Below are 16,373 nucleotides of genomic sequence, written 5' to 3'. Positions count from 1 at the left end.
GGAGAGAGAGCGAGAGAGACAGAGAGAGAAGTCTTGGAGAGGAAGAGTAGGTGGAACCAGATTACCTTACAGTTTATACTCTTATGGGATATGAAGACCTCAATCAACGGAGTACTCTATTTAAAAGGTCACCATCATCATCATCTTCTACTGGCGCCTTTGTGAGCAACAATAGCTTGAGCTTCCAAAGGTATTTGCACTCTTCATTTTACATATTTCTTCTATGATTGCTAATTTGTCCTACACTTGTGTCTCAGATGTGTAACACCAAGTTCTCTCAGGCAGATCAACAGAAACTGAAGCAGAAGCCATACGAGCAACTAAAGCTAAAATTACATTGATCTACAGCAAGAGAACAGAGAAGTGAGGTCCACAGCATTCGTGTGTGTGTTCATGTCGAATTGGCTGTGGTGTGTCTGTGTTAGACTTTCTGCAATGTGTGTTTTTGTGTGTGCCTCATTGGGCGAGTGTACTGACCAAGACTCTCCTCCTCCCTTATCAGTTGACAGAGCAGCAGTACCCTTCCACAGCAGAGGTCAGCAATGCTGCACCTAAACGGCACAGAGCTGCAGACTCTCCTGCTATCCTTCCTACAGCAATGTCTGAATGGCACAGGTTTACCGGTCCTAGTACTCTCTCAGAACTACACTACCCAGCAGGCCATTCTCCCAGTGGGCGGAGCTATGCCTAAGGCTCAAACTCAGGGATTTGTGTACATTCTACTGATGGTAGGTATGTTTAGTTTCTTCACGTTTGGTATCATGCTGAGCTACATCCGCTCCAAGAAGCTAGAGAGCTCCCACAATCCGTATCACCAGTACATTGCCCACGACTGGACCAAAGGACTCACCCTCCCACGGGCCGTTACACAGGCACTGCACGGGGCAGACACACGTATTGGAGACAACGGGAAGAACCCCATGGTCATCTTCAACCCTGCTGCATTGGAGCAGCTCCCAGGATAGATTGGGATGGATCGTGAGGAGATAATAGTGTTGATGTTCTCAATCCTAATATAACATATTATAATCACGACGACAAGTGAGAAAGAGATTGAGTTACAGTACCTCTTTTAATTGCAATGCAATCATAGGCAGAATCTACCGCACACCCATAATCGACTAGTGAAGTTGCGGGAGGCAAAATGCAAAACTGGAAAAAGTCACCGAACACTTCCACTCATAGTAGCTTAGCATTCGGTCAATCGACTCTGATGAAGGTCGACTGACCCGAAAGCTTACCTCCTATTTCCATATTTTTTCATCTGACTGTAAGTCTACGAAAAAATCTTCAGAGGTTTCTGTTTCCCTGTATTTGAGTACGTAGTTTCAGTCAACTGCTCATTCATAAGGAACATTGAGTATTCTATGCTTTCATTCCTTCATTCAGCAAAGAAGCCAATCAATGTAATTAGAATCACTTAGCTTATAAACGTAGACAAAAAGTATTTCATTAAATGGATTATTGTAGTCTAATACCATTACCATTGTGTCCTCAGGTCCAGACACTGACACGGTGTAGCATTAATGTAAAGCACAGTTGAGTTACAGTAAGGTCACGTAACCGTGTTGTAGTAGTGGCTGGTTCTAGTTTTCTGTGTGTTATAACACGCTACTGTAATCAACCCAATGTAGCAAAAACACTCCAAATGACATAATAGACAAATGATTCACCACCTCCGTCTTATCCTCTTCAAAGTGTGTTGCCACCTGTGTAAATGGATTATAGATAAAAGTTTGATTTGAAATATCATTTTTTATCTAATTTTGCCTTCATGGTCCGTTGTTCATTTGAGTAAATGCTGCATCCATGCCAGCAGGCCACCTTGCTAAGAGTGTTGATGTGTTTTAATCTTATCTTCTCTCGCTCCCTTCTCTTTCTCTTCTCTGCTTCTCCCACTCCCTCACTCTTTCCCTCTTCCTCTCCTGTCTGCCTTGAATGGCTGCTTTCTCTGCGCGGTCGATCTCGTGCTCCAAACTGAAGTGTACCATTTGCATGGTAAGCATGGGCGCAATCCGGTTGAAGTTATCCAACGTCTAACTTGGGTTTCTTAAGGTCCTCCGCCACCGCCCCACATAGTTGCTGAAACTGGGCATGCTCCCTGGGACCCATGGGGTCGGTGAGCCGCGCCCAGCCCTACAGCAGTCTATCTCGGATCTGAGCGATGTCCTCTCTGATGTCACGCTGCATGACAATCCAGGGTGACTGGTAGCCGTTGTCGATGAGGATGCGGTTGAGGGTAATTAGGTCGTCGTACTGGTTGTGCTCAAACCAGTTGAGGGGCTTCCCAGCGCCACTCAGGTTGCGGAAGTCTCCCCGGGACATGGGTTCCTGAATGAGGTCTTCCACCAGCCTCTCCACTGCCTGCGTGACCTTGATCTGCCGGCTGAGCTGGCGGGCGTCCCATTCCACCAGCGCCCCCTCGGCTGCAGCCGCCGTCTCAAGCTCCTTCTGGAGGTAGTCGAGGACCTGCCTCACTCCCTAATCCACTCCGAACTGCTGGTTTTGGCGTTCGCGCTGGCTAGGCGTCCCTGAGCCCACGCCCTCATAGCTCAGGTCGTGGCAGTGCTGAGGAGCCACGTCTTTCACCTTCTCCTCATCTTCCACCAAACCCCCACAGCTCTGAAGCCGGGACTGGTGCACCAGCAGGGCGCCGTATGCTTCCTCTACCCGCGCAAACAGTACCTTGTCTGCCGCAGCAACCTGCGCAGGGCTACTCTCACCCTCATCCAGAAGCTCAAGCTGTAGCAGCTGGTAGCTCTCCCGAAGGCTGCAGCTCACACAGGGACCAGAACTCAGTTTGCGGAGAAGGAACTGGGCGGGCCAGGGGGAGCAGCATTAATCACCACCGTAAATCAACAGCTGTATGGCGTAACTCATCTCTGCTGGTGACACACAGAGGCACACACCTACCCAACAGTGACAAGAAACACGATTATGCCTGTTGTACTTGTTCCCACACTTAATGGTTAGCATGGGGATGTAAAACATGCATTTGAAAAGGTCACAGGATGCTTTTGATCCATTGTTTACATTTTGTTGGTAGCGGTCTAGCCTGAAATCCAGAACCACTTTTGCTAACATGCCCCTCCTTGTACTCCATGCCATTGCCAGGGATTGGTAAAGAGTGGAATGATATTATAAACAGATTGGTGGTACCCATGCTGGTAGTAGTCCACTATTTGATGGAATTATGCACTTCTTCATTTGACACGTACTGTCACATGCATTAAAGATACAGCATGTAACCTCAAAGACATGTAATCAATCGGTGACTACAGTAACTATGCCCGTGTTATGAAAGAACACCAGTAGCTAGCTGTCATCTTTATTACCCCGGTAGCTAGAAGCTAAAGCGTGCTGAACTCCACGGCTAACTGCATCGTTCTTCGTGAGTTTTGGGTAAACAAAGTATCTAGCTAATGTTGGATTCTGTATTTTACATTATAGCCATTAGCATATATACAGTGCCTTGCGAAAGTATTCAGCCCCCTTGAACTTTGCGACCTTTTGCCACATTTCCGGCTTCAAACATAAAGATATAAAACTGTATTTTTTTGTGAAGAATCAACAACAAGTGGGACACAATCATGAAGTGGAACGACATTTATTGGATATTTCGAACTTGTTTAACAAATCAAAAACTGAAAAATTGGGCGTGCAAAATTATTCAGCCCCCTTAAGTTAATACTTTGTAGCGCCACCTTTTGCTGCGATTACAGCTGTAAGTCGCTTGGGGTATGTCTCTATCAGTTTTGCACATCGAGAGACTGACATTTTTTCCCATTCCTCCTTGCAAAACAGCTCGAGCTCAGTGAGGTTGGATGGAGAGCATTTGTGAACAGCAGTTTTCAGTTCTTTCCACAGATTCTCGATTGGATTCAGGTCTGGACTTTGACTTGGCCATTCTAACACCTGGGTATGTTTATTTTTGAACCATTCCATTGTAGATTTTGCTTTATGTTTTGGATCATTGTCTTGTTGGAAGACAAATCTCCGTCCCAGTCTCAGGTCTTTTGCAGACTCCATCAGGTTTTCTTCCAGAATGGTCCTGTATTTGGCTCCATCCATCTTCCCATCAATTTTAACCATCTTCCCTGTCCCTGCTGAAGAAAAGCAGGCCCAAACCATGATGCTGCCACCACCATGTTTGGCAGTGGGGATGGTGTGTTCAGCTGTGTTAATTTTACGCCAAACATAACGTTTTGCATTGTTGCCAAAAAGTTCAATTTTGGTTTGATCTGACCAGAGCACCTTCTTCCACATGTTTGGTGTCTCCCAGGTAGCTTGTGGCAAACTTTAAACAACACTTTTTATGGATATCTTTAAGAAATGGCTTTCTTCTTGCCACTCTTCCATAAAGGCCAGATTTGTGCAATATACGACTGATTGTTGTCCTATGGACAGAGTCTCCCACCTCAGCTGTAGATCTCTGCAGTTCATCCAGAGTGATCATGGGCCTCTTGGCTGCATCTCTGATCAGTCTTCTCCTTGTATGAGCTGAAAGTTTAGAGGGACGGCCAGGTCTTGGTAGATTTGCAGTGGTCTGATACTCCTTCTATTTCAATATTATCGCTTGCACAGTGCTCCTTGGGATGTTTAAAGCGTGGGAACTCTTTTTGGATCCAAATCCGGCTTGAAACTTCTTCACAACAGTATCTCGGACCTGCCTGGTGTGTTCCTTGTTCTTCATGATGCTCTCTGCGCTTTTAACGGACCTCTGAGACTATCACAGTGCAGGTGCATTTATACAGAGACTTGATTACACACAGGTGGATTGTATTTATCATAATTAGTCATTTAGGTCAACATTGGATCATTCAGAGATCCTCACTGAACTTCTGGAGAGAGTTTGCTGCACTGAAAGTAAAGGGGCTGAATAATTTTGCACGCCCAATTTTTCAGTTTTTGATTTGTTAAAAAAGTTTGAAATATCCAATAAATGTCGTTCCACTTCATGATTGTGTCCCTCTTGTTGTTGATTCTTCACAAAAAAATACAGTTTTATATCTTTATGTTTGAAGCTTGAAATGTGGCAAAATGTCGCAAAGTTCAAGGGGGCCGAATACTTTCGCAAGGCACTGTATATGATTAAATATTATCTGATGTTGGTTGTGTGAGGTGTCTGCATTTGTGCACTGGAGCATCATTATGAGATTAAACAACTGCTTGCTACTTGCCTGTTTGTGTGTGACAAGAACTGAGTAACATGGTGTGACCTGCATGTTGCAAAACTGTAGATAACAGCCCAGCAGATGCTTTGTCCTTGTGTTTGTATGTAACAATATTGAGCACATGGTGTGACTTGCTGTATCTTACAAAGTTGTGATAGGGAGGGGTGGTCATCACGAGGTTTAACTGAAATGGAAAAATACTGAACAACACAATAGCAGGAACTGAGCAACTGTTATAACTAGGTGGTGATACCAGAACAGTAAGAATCTATACATCGACGGAGGGAGGACTCCAAGAAGCGCCAAGAGGCGGGGACCCGCCTGAGCGCCTGCGATAGGCTGGGCAAGTTTAAACCACGCCCAGCCTCTACTGTGATAGGCCAACAGACGGGTTGGGACAATGTCTATCACAGTATAAGAACACTATTTACATACATCTTGTCAGTTCTCTGTTCTGCCCTGCGTGGCATTTACAGTGAGCCCGTATATACGAAAGTTGCATTTGCCATTTATTACTTAGCTAATAAAAAATACATAGTATAAAATCGGTGACTCATTGTTATATTTATCTTGATACCAGATTCGAATTTATGCAAACCCTTCTCATTCGTTTCAGACAGTATTATTTCACACTAGGTTCAGCGCCAGACGACAATCAGGTCGGATCTCCTAGTTATAATAAGAACGGGTCGGACATGCTTGTTTGGTGCTGTTAGCTAACTCTCCCAATGAATGCAGGGAGTAGACGTTTTTATCGAATCCTGTGTTTTTTTTGAACTACAGATAGACACTGAAGACAAACCTAATGTGAACAAATGTGGCTTTTGAATATGCTAGCAGCATGGTCTATTGATTTTGTTTTATTACGTTTTATTTCTAATACATTGAGTTGACTGTTCAATATTAATTTGTTTTGTTTAAACAAAGCATTGTCACACAAGCCTACTAAAATGACATTTTGTGCAAGTGGCCTGCATTTTTAAACAGATGATGTGTGTTATGGGTGTCAGATGGCACAGTGATGCCATCTGTTGGTAAATGTTCATTACTGCAACTCATGTGTTATACCGGTGTGCTTGAGATACCCGGATGTGATTGTGACGTACCTGAACAAGACTGTTTATTTTTTTTATTAATTTCAAATCAATGCATAAAGCACATGAGGGAACACAAGCATACATAGATTACAAATAATAGACAATCGAGCTAGGGGGTACAATATCACATTACAATTACACAAGGCCCTTAAGGGACATGCATATACTTACAATTCTAACAGCTTTTTTGTTAGTAAAGCATTTAACTGTCTTAAAATACAGTTCAACTTCTTTTTGTAGGGTACGAAAATGTGGTTTTCTGTTTGTAAATTTACATTTGTGTATATGAAATTTGGCCAAAAGAATAATGAAATTAATTACATAAAAATGATTCCTGTAACACCTAAAGATTTTGCAATTGTTTTAGATGCCATTCCCTCAGGTGTTGTTATGTTATTCAGGAACGTGTCAAGACCTGACCCTCAGAGCCTACCTTCTGTTGACCCTGTTGACCCATCAGTAGGAAAGATTTGTTTCTCTTTTGGTCCATTCAACAACAGAGCGATACGATCCTTGTTTCAGCAGGATGTTGTATCTATACCTTATGTCATGCCTTATTGGAATGGATTTATTGATAATATCTGTTGGAAAAAAGTTTGGATGTTGCCACACACCTACTTGTTAACAAAATTAAGGAAGTTTCCTTTAAAATTATTCATAAATATTATCCTGCCAACCACTATATGAAGAAGTTTAAGGAAAACATCAACTCAAATTGCTCCTTTTGTAATGACCACCCAGAAACAGTTGTGCATTTTTTTTGGCATTGTATGCATGTAAGAAAACTGTGGGAAGACATCAGTAGGTTTATAATTGAACACATTTATGAAGATTTTACACTATTGTGGAGAGATATACTGTTTGGATTCTTTACATACAATAGAAAGTACCTGAACAAGACTGGTTACTCGCAACAAAGCCTCTGTCTCGTCATTTAACATTCAAACAATGTGTCCTCCCCAAAAAGAAAAAAGACACGGTGAATGTGTTGTACATGCAACTAAAGGCAGAATTCATTGGAACGTTTAAAAACAGGCTAATGCCGCGTTCATGTGTTGGTCGGAACTAGGAAACGGCATTTCCGACTTGGAACGTTTAAAAACAGGCTAATGCCGCGTTTATGTGTTGGTCGGAACTGGGAAACGGCATTTACGACTTGGAACGTTTAAAAACTGGCTAATGCTGCGTTTGTGTGTTGGTCGGAACTAGGAAACGGCATTTCCGACTTGCTAACTTGTTGAATGCAGCACGTGTATAACTACAACCAGCAAGGAAGTCGGAAATGTCAATTTCCTAGTTCAGACTAGCTCAACCTGTTCGTAAGTCGAAAATGCAGTTTCCTTTTTCCAACTAGCACATGAACGCGGCATTATGCCGTTTACGTTTACGTTTACAGACAGCCATATATGGATGTTAGCCTGTAATCACTAGCTAGCAACCAAAAGAAACCAAACAGAAGACTGATGCAAACAAAGCAGAAAGAACGAAACGGAGGGACCTACCTGAATGTGTCCAATGGAAACTCTAATGAGACTAAAAAATACACTCCTGGTTACCAGTCTGTTTGTGCCGTCATCATGCCAGTCCTTGCCGCTCCTTATGCAAAGAATAGCAACTAATTGACCAGACAGAACAAACAGATCTAGGACCAGGCTGTCAATGGCTCTCTTACGTTAAGCAGACGTTTACATTCAAATGGCCGTATGCTTGTTTATGTTCAAGAAACAAATAATTGTTCACTAATTTGTATAGGTTGCATAACACTATGTTACTACATGTATTCGTATGTTTTCTATTGTTGAGTTTTTTAAAAAGCTGGATGATCATAATTCACCACACAGTATATGCTAATGAAAAGAAAAAAACAGAGGCCAATATAAAATGTATTAATTTATTGCAAACTTTGGAGACAATTCATTTTTCCAATTTAAGAATGTACTGTAAAACAGAGGGCATTATTATCATCACATTTTTGTCGCTTGCCTTAAAAAAAAATGTGAATGGCCCCTATCTCCATTATTCCCCCTTCAGGTCACTGATTAGGAATGGCTCCATCTCCATCAGGATATCTAAGAATATATCTTTGCCTTTGGGCCCACATGCTTTCAGAGGGCCATCGTAGAGCTCCCTCATCCTGTTCTGGGTGGTTCTGTTAGCCTTCACGTCACTGTAGGCGTTTTGGGTGATGATTCCCCTCTCCAGGAGTCTATCCAGTAGGGGTTCCACCTGGCTCACTCTGTCGATCAGGGCCGTCCGGTGATGGTCCACAAAGTGTTTATCTGAGGTAGAGACAGGACATGGCTTGGGACTTTTGGCAGTGATGTTAATGTTGCGTGTGTATGTCGAGGATAGGCGTGAGGCACTTTTTCTAATTCATACAGGATTAAATAGGCTATGGGGAGTGAAAAAAGGCTGTTGAAGATCCTAGAGGGCAGCAGTAGCACCTACAGAATGTTGGAGAAGAAATTAAAAGGAAGGACTTTTGTGATTGTTCATCAAGATAAATACTTTGGGTATTGAATGTTTCCCCATAAACCATCACTAATTACAGTAAACATACGCTACCGTTCAAAAGTTTGGGGTCACTTAGAAATGTCCTTGTTTATGAAAGGAAAGCAAATTGATTGTCCATTAAAATAACAATAAATTGATCATAAATACAGTGTAGACATTGTTAATGTTGTAACTGATTATTGTAGCTTGAAACTGCTGATTTGTAATGGAATGCATCGGAGTACAGAGGCCCATTTATAAGTGACCCCAAACTTTTGAACGGTAGTGTACATTTTAATAACGTCATCCTATTTGAGACATTAGGCTATATAACACCTGGTTTAGTGCTTACCTTGGTTCATCTTCGTTGGTCCAGTTGCACTTTCCATTCTATCACCAGATGTTACGCAAGATCCCGGAGCTGTAAAATAGACTTCATGAGACGCCACCAATCGAATAAAAATATTGAATAGTAGGCCTAAAGATAAATCAGCAAGCAATCTAAATGTGTTTATTGCAGAATGTATTAGGCCTACTTTTAGTTGAAAATGAATATATACTACTGTACGCTATCATTCTGGTCAGAAGAGCAAAATAGAATGCTCGCATAAGTGAAAGTAAAACTGTCAACTTCCTTATAGTTTTCCTTCCCTACGTTATGGACATTTCAATGTAATTTATTTAGGCCCTAGATCAAATCAAGTTTTGTTCTAGCCTACTTTTGGGTTAACTGAAGTGTTTTTAAACCTTTCAAAGATATGAAATTAAATATTTGTAAATGTCCAATGGACGTGCCTCCTACTTTATTCGACTTACATTTCTTGAATTCCATCAGTTCCTTTGCGACATCTTGGCAGTTAATTGCAGCCAAGACCTCTATAGCCACATTCACAGCCCCGTCTTCAGTGAAGGTACGGGTCAGAATGTCTACCAAGTCCACTGGGTCAGCTTTCTCAACAATGCCCCTGCGAACTTTTGGCTCCTGCTTGCGGTCACAGAGTTTACGTCTGAACTTCTTCAATTCAGCCTCTCCCAAGTCATCCAGGACTTCAATTAATATATCGCCAACGGTTTTCGACATTTTTTATGCCAAACTGTAATTTAAACAAGGTTTTCTAACATTAGGCTACGTGCCTTCTATTCTGTTGTCTAATAGGCTACTGACTGTATTATCTTCAAGATACTGTACAATTCGCACCGTCACACGTCATAGGCCGAGGGGAGGTCCATCAGCAGACTCCAGCAGAAACAAAACAGCCTAATCCATTCAATTTTTACAAAAATGTAATATCGAATTTATCTTAACAAATCTATTATATTATTTGTATATATTTTTGCCTGCTCGTTTTAGTTTTATACCTTTCGAAATAATACAGAAAATGTAAATAGTATTTTCAAGTTATGTACAGTTTATTTACAATCATTTTACAAACAACATTGTTCCCTAAATCATGTAAATCACACATTATATTCAACAGAACAAGCATTGTCCCTCTTAGCTTTATTTTGTCAGCAATAAAAGAGGTAGATATGTAAGAGTATAAAAATAGACAGATCCTCACAGTCAAAGTTATTGTCAAACATTGTTCAACAGCATGGGTGCTAAGCAGGGGTGTCATGCACCCATTATTTTAGAGGGGGCAAGAAGTACTTGAGGATGGAGGAGGATTGTTCAATACTAACCATGTCATTACCATAAAGAACATCAGTATTGGAGACAGCTGGGCTTACCGTTTCATTGAGCTCTTACTCTGCTGATGTTAATAGGAGGTAAGTCATACACTAAAACATAATCAAATTGAAGGCTACTACATACTTTTTAGTAGTGCTGCAGCAACCTCAACACGCCTACTTCCCACAGCTATGGCTACTACTGTATCACTTGGTAATAAAAGTGTTACACCGAACATTGTCTAATGTTGCAGATAGAAATCCCATAAATAGAGCCGATGTTATTCCTTTTCTACATGTCAAAGAGGCATGCTTGTTCTACATAGCACATTTCTAGTGATGTAGCCATAACACTATCAAGAGACAATAGCACCAATGAGAACCAGTGCTGCTGGTACACTCCTTCTACTGCGACGCCCATGCTTCGCTGGACACTGGTGATGATACTGGTGCCCCCTGGCCTTGCCAGGAGGACTCTGTCCCCGTGGGTAAAATGTTCAGGCTGGCCAGGACCTCCTGTGCCGTCTTTCCCAGCATCCCCTGCACGTCCAAGACGAAGCGGTAGACGTAGCGCTTGCCTGTCGTTTTGTGGATGATGTTTTTGTGGTAGTAATAGCGCAGGCCACGGCTCAGCTTCTCGTAGTTCATCTTGGGCTTGTTCTTACACTGGCCCCAGCGCTTGGCCACCTGGATGAAACACAAAGGGGGTGATTGTTAAAAAATAACCACAAACACATGATAGCATATTCCCATTGCTCAATCCTATGCTGGTTTCCAACTCCTCGTGCGAGTGGTTAAAATCTCACAATCAGTAGAGAAACTCACCTCTGCTGGGTCGGACATCTTGAACTCCCAACCGTCTCCTGTCCAGCAGATGAAGGTACAGCAGGCGGAGTCTAGAAGCAGCTCCAGTAAGAATTGCCACAATTGGATGGGCCCTGATCCTAAATAGAGAGAAAATGCATATGAAAAAAATCAGAATTTTATTATCTTTAGCCCTAGACTGCAAACAAAAAAGTTGTTTTTGCCTGCTACTCTTAAGATATACTATGAATTTGTTTCAATTTAAAAGAAGACACAGTAATGACAAAAGCACATTCTCGAGCAAACCCACAATCAGGCTCACACACTACCGACACACACTACCCACGCTCACACTTGTATAACAGTAGTAATGATAAGTCATGATAAGAGACTAGTCTCACCTGGATAAACTGACATTCCCATCACTTGTCCTCTTTCCCTCTCGTGTCTTTGGGAGTGTGTACTTTTGCGTTTGGCCACACGGGGGCAGTATTGCTCTGAAGGCTGCTGTGGTCCAGGGGTTGAGGAACAAGATGGAGGGTGGTGAGGGGGCAGCAGGGATGCGCTGTAGCTGGAAGAGGGGTAGTCTGGCCAGAAGGAGGGTGACTTCTTCTGTGCTTCTGAGTCGTACAGTTGTTCACCTGAGTGACGGGTGTAGCTTTGTTCAGCTTCACCTATGGAAGAGGAGGAGTTAGACATTGCATATATTATTCATGTAATCATAGCCTATGGATTTTTCTGTGTGGTTATTTTTACAAGTTAAATAAACCAAGAAGAGCTGGTAATAACAGACAGCTTGAAAAATGATTTGAATTAGACATTACACAGCCTACAAAAAAAACAACAACTGCCAATATGTTTCTGAACACAAATAGGCCTAATGGTCATGCATTGGTTAATTTCATTTTTTTTTGCATTATGTCTCAAATGTGTGGTCTTTCTTACTGAGGTGGTCCAGGCTGACAGTGCTGGGGGACCCGCCGTGGCTCGTTCCTTTTCCAGGGAGGAAGGAGTTGCTGGTGCTAGCATCCTCCATGCCCGGGCTGAACTGTCCACTCTGGGCTGGAGAACACAGGGGCACAAGGCTGTGATACGTCTGGGTGGAATCCTGGAACCCCGCTTGAGACTGGTCCAAAGTCAGCCCATCTAGTAATGGATAGAGAGAGAAAAAGGAATGAACAATCATGATCAATATTCATTCATTTCTAATACTACAACAGGTGTTGATAATAGAATCATTCTCAAAATGATAGAAACATATGGATTGGAGAACAGGGGACTGACACTCACCACTTGGGTATGATGCCCAACAGTTAAACTCTGGGTATGAATCCAGGTTGAACAGGACAGAGTCACTGGAGGTTACTGAAAAAAAAGAAGAATGAAAGACGTCAACAATAAAACACGTGAGCAACATTGGAAGTTAGGCCTGTCAGTGACCATTGACTATCTTGTGATTTTTCCCCCAGAATGCTTATCAGAGTGGTCAAATAACAGCCTCTAGAAGAGTCTTCATATGCGTACCTTTGCTGTCGTACGGACATGGATTCTTCTGCAGCTCTCCATAACTCTCTGGATACTGTTGCTGCTGCCCTGGTCCTTTACTGTCCAATAGAAAAGACAGGTCTTCATCACTGTAGTCTGGAGGTCACGGAGATAGAAGAGAAGGATCGGGATGAGTCAAAAGGCATAAAGATCTAAACAGAACTCAAAATGGAATAGAAATAGAATTGGTTTAGAATGTAATAAGTTATGAAGGGGTTACAAGCTTATCTCTAAAAACTGTCTAACTGCTATTCTTGAAGCAATAATAATGTTATGGTCTACTGCTATTACTCATTATTCTTATTTACGTTTAATAATAGTAACAATAACACATCAAAATATCTATTTAACAAGTATTCTGAGGCACCCAGAACAAAATCTCAACCAGACCCATTGTAGTTGAATGGAGGGAGAAAGGGAAACAGAGGGAAAGAGGAGGAAACGCCAGTGGAGGGAGCGTGACAGAGTAGTGATGAAGGGGGAGGAGAGGGGCTCTAAATCTGTTGGAGAAGGAAGTCTGGAGGAAAGGATTAGGGAAAGAGAGCGGGAGGGTCTTTAACCCGACCACCCCATCTCGCTCTACCTCCCTCAGTCAGACTAACATTCCTACAAACAGTGCATGGACACACACCCCAGCACCCCTTTTCCTGACACAGCCCTCGGTTGGGTAGAAGAAGCAGATGTCAAGGTCTCACTTTGAGTTTCTGACAGGGCTGATGAGATACTAACTATGCAAAAAACATTTCCGTTGTCCTTCAACTACTACACAAAGCTACAGGAAACATAGCTCAAAATCTTATCATAGAAACATGTGGACACTCTGAAAGTTATTTTCAGAGTGTACAATGATAAATAATAAAGTTGATGATTAATCATAATACTAGTGGCGTTGGTGGCAGTTATTTGGTTTGGGGTGTAGTTCAATCTGAACTGATGCATTGATCAGTGTTTATCAATAAGTTATCCAATGAGAACATGACATACCATATGATGCAAAGTCCAAACCAGCAGGGACTTCCTGTGTCCTGAAATCTTCCATATAATATCCAGCTTGGTACATATCCATCTGTGTGGAAAAAGTGGAATACATATGTCATGCCCATTTTATTGTGGAACATCTTTTTCATACAATTTTACATCTTTGTATAATTGGATTTCTTTAAAATGGTCTCTGAAAATGTAAATATATATTGCATTCTTAATCATTTTAAGTGTTCTAGCAGGCTGCACACATTAACTTAAATTCGCAAGAGGCAAAATCCTACCTTTATTTTAGAGTCTCTGGTATCTATGTTTCTCTCGTTGGATTTCAGGATGGTATCCCAGTACGTATTTGACGGGAACAGTTGCTTCCACTTGGAGTTCAGAGTTACAGTTGTGTTGTCTCCCTCTGCCCGGCCCAGTCCCGTTATAAAGCAGCGGAGCTTTGAGGGGCGTGCCTGCTCCCCGGTGCAAAGGAATGTGTCCTCTTGCTTCGTGACTCCCCGGTCCCAAAAAACTGCTGTTTAACTGGCCGTGACGTCAGCCACGACTCACGAACACAGATTTGGCAGCCAGACACACACCCATTCACAAAAATGTATCATAAAATGGTCAATTGATCGCCCAACATCTAATTAACATTGCATGCCCAATTGGCTATCTTACTCCCATGATAAATTGACAACCCATTCATGATCATATAATGTATGGAGAGTTTATTAGTATATTCATAGATATATTTTATCGGAATACAACTTGATCTACAAATTATTTTATTTAAATTAGGCCAATATAAAACTAGCCAATGTACTGAGAAAATGTTTTCCCCCAATTAGGTCAATAGCGACCTAATAGGCTACACCAAAACGCCTGTATGCCTATCAATTGGCTATTGACTTAGTCATTAAACAAAATTAATGGAAATCATTACCTTTTTCTATGCTTGGCAACATCGACTAAGCATAAACCCATGCCAGCCAGGGCGGAGGACAGATAGGGTGTTTTAAAAATCAGAACTTGCAAGTTGCTTATAATGAGGTGGGAGGCCATGAGCATATCTTTAGAAGCCAGTCGACAGAACAATAGCCCGTAAACTACATGCTGAAGCTCTGAAATCACGGTGTGAGTGGCCTGAGCAGATAAGGCCCACACAAGCGCCTTGTATAAACAAACACCGCAATTTTCCCCAGCAGAGAAAAAATACATCTGGAAAAGTGAGCTGCCAAGTCGTGCACGGTGTGGGAGACACACGAGTCGTGATTGGGACCCCCCGTCTCCAAACAAGGACACAAGGGGTTTCGAGTTACACAACCTCCTGGCCGGCCTAATGATGAAGAGTCCATCATCAAGTCAACTGGTTTACCAACTGAATGACACAATGAAAAACTCCAGAATATTACAAAGCTGAACAATGCTATAACCTTAATCAAAATGTCTCATAGATTATCTTAATAAATAAAAATGGGCCTAAACATTGTTCAGTGGACTGAAGGGACAGTTCAAATATATTTCGTTATTTCTTTCCACAAATGAGGAAACATTAAAATGTATAAGACAGAAAATGCATACTAAATCTAGGCATACTAGAAGGCTATTAATGCTGTGCCTTGTAAAGGGCTTGGGATCATCTCAGCTGGGCTATTTATTTATTTGAATTTATTTTGACATAAAAGGCCAAAGAAAGTTTCGATTTTCTGAACATATTATGGTGATAGACAAACTAAAGTAGGTTACTCCATGCATGCGTTAAAGCCAGATTGAGACATAAGCAATGTGTGGTAGCTTTAATTATAATCCCATGGAAATGTATCATTAAAAGACAAATCTTTTCTAATGAAATACAGAAACTCACATTTTCTATTGTCTAACTTTGCACACTATTAAATAATAAAACAACGTTTTATGAATTTGTTTAAAGTCACCTTTTACATTCAACCTCACGGAAGTTCATTGGGTCTATCATATTATAGCCATATCTATAGTCACCATCTATAGGCCTACTTGCTGACTAAGAAAGTAAAGGTCTTAAAATATGCCCTTTCCTACATCGACGATAGATGGTTATTTGTCAGAGAACGTTTAATGATTCGTTTGCTAAGGGGAACATGGTCTTACTTTGTAATGAGGTTCTTTTTATCACAGTGTGCAAGTTTGCGGTCAGAGATTTTTTGACATCAGTTGCAATTTCCGGAGTCATATTTAGAAAAACTACAGGAAGGGTATACAATGTTCATTACCACTATGGTTATTATGGTGAGGCTATTCAAGTTTAAGTTTAGAAAGTTGCAAGCAACAGGCTTTTGAATGACAAGCGAATGTATTCATCTCAACAATGCCCAATAACAAATTAGAAATAGGCCTACATTCATTTGTAAATTACATGTTGCTTGGAACACACATTATGTAATGTGTTTGTGCACCTCAAAATGCACCATATTTCTCAAAACATTTCTGAATGATAACAACACTCGGAGCAATGCCTATAGAAGCCCAACCATATCTGCACCTTTATTGCTCTATGTCCAATCATCAGCCTGATCAACTTTTAGGCACAGTCAGATTAGGAAGATTGTCATCGTTGGTTTGTAGGCTAATCAACAGGTTTGTG

The 16,373-nt window shown here is 41.6% G+C and overlaps 3 protein-coding genes and 1 pseudogene across 4 annotated transcripts; 1 reads left to right on the top strand and 3 right to left on the bottom strand.

Moving 5' to 3' along the window:
* Positions 1-401: 401 nt before the first annotated feature.
* LOC110505173 (potassium voltage-gated channel subfamily E member 1) lies at positions 402-1,099 on the top strand. Its single transcript, XM_021584202.3, has one exon. It carries the CDS (start codon positions 543-545, stop codon positions 963-965), a length of 423 nt encoding a protein of 140 aa, XP_021439877.2. The 5' UTR covers positions 402-542; the 3' UTR covers positions 966-1,099.
* Positions 1,100-1,652: 553 nt separating this feature from the next.
* On the bottom strand, positions 1,653-3,206 carry LOC110503991 (dnaJ homolog subfamily C member 28-like; annotated as a pseudogene).
* A 4,942-nt stretch (positions 3,207-8,148) lies between these two features.
* LOC110516260 (apoptosis-associated speck-like protein containing a CARD) lies at positions 8,149-10,014 on the bottom strand. 2 transcript variants are annotated; one of them, XM_021594781.3, is made up of 3 exons: positions 9,581-10,014; positions 9,117-9,185; positions 8,149-8,550 (listed from the first exon to the last, which is right to left on the bottom strand). In XM_021594781.3, the coding sequence occupies exons 1-3, from the start codon at positions 9,843-9,845 to the stop codon at positions 8,288-8,290; spliced, it is 597 nt and encodes a 198-aa protein (XP_021450456.2). In that variant the 5' UTR covers positions 9,846-10,014; the 3' UTR covers positions 8,149-8,287. The 2 variants fall into 2 exon arrangements, with proteins under 2 accessions (XP_021450456.2, XP_090085317.1); XM_090229191.1 differs by having other exon boundaries at positions 8,149-8,715; positions 9,581-10,005.
* A 141-nt stretch (positions 10,015-10,155) lies between these two features.
* On the bottom strand, positions 10,156-16,349 carry LOC110516250 (uncharacterized). Its single transcript, XM_021594774.3, has 8 exons — positions 14,050-16,349; positions 13,769-13,850; positions 12,764-12,880; positions 12,530-12,604; positions 12,185-12,385; positions 11,641-11,913; positions 11,261-11,379; positions 10,156-11,122 (listed from the first exon to the last, which is right to left on the bottom strand). Exons 2-8 carry the CDS (start codon positions 13,848-13,850, stop codon positions 10,841-10,843), a joined length of 1,149 nt encoding a protein of 382 aa, XP_021450449.2. The 5' UTR covers positions 14,050-16,349; the 3' UTR covers positions 10,156-10,840.
* Positions 16,350-16,373: the final 24 nt, after the last annotated feature.

This window comes from Oncorhynchus mykiss, chromosome 3, assembly GCF_057628025.1.
Source record: "Oncorhynchus mykiss isolate SJ-2025 chromosome 3, ASM5762802v1, whole genome shotgun sequence".
Lineage (NCBI taxonomy): Eukaryota > Metazoa > Chordata > Actinopteri > Salmoniformes > Salmonidae > Oncorhynchus > Oncorhynchus mykiss.
The sequence above is the reverse complement of the archived record's forward strand: the minus strand, read 5'-3'. Positions and strand labels throughout refer to the sequence as shown.

What these genes read in the sequence shown, in the direction of transcription:
- LOC110505173 (XM_021584202.3), top strand. Translation starts at nt 543, where the DNA reads ATGCTGCACCTAAACGGCACAGAGCTGCAGACTCTCCTGCTATCCTTC.
- LOC110516250 (XM_021594774.3), bottom strand. Translation starts at nt 13,850, where the DNA reads ATGGATATGTACCAAGCTGGATATTATATGGAAGATTTCAGGACACAG. An exon ending in TTGGGCATCATACCCAAGTG is followed by an intron (nt 12,386 to 12,529) that starts GTGAGTGTCAGT and finishes ATCCATTACTAG; the next exon opens with ATGGGCTGACTTTGGACCAG. An exon ending in GGGAATGTCAGTTTATCCAG is followed by an intron (nt 11,380 to 11,640) that starts GTGAGACTAGTC and finishes CTCTCTATTTAG; the next exon opens with GATCAGGGCCCATCCAATTG.
- LOC110516260 (XM_021594781.3), bottom strand. Translation starts at nt 9,845, where the DNA reads ATGTCGAAAACCGTTGGCGATATATTAATTGAAGTCCTGGATGACTTG. An exon ending in ACTGATGGAATTCAAGAAAT is followed by an intron (nt 9,186 to 9,580) that starts GTAAGTCGAATA and finishes TCTATTTTACAG; the next exon opens with CTCCGGGATCTTGCGTAACA. An exon ending in ACCAACGAAGATGAACCAAG is followed by an intron (nt 8,551 to 9,116) that starts GTAAGCACTAAA and finishes TCTCTACCTCAG; the next exon opens with ATAAACACTTTGTGGACCAT.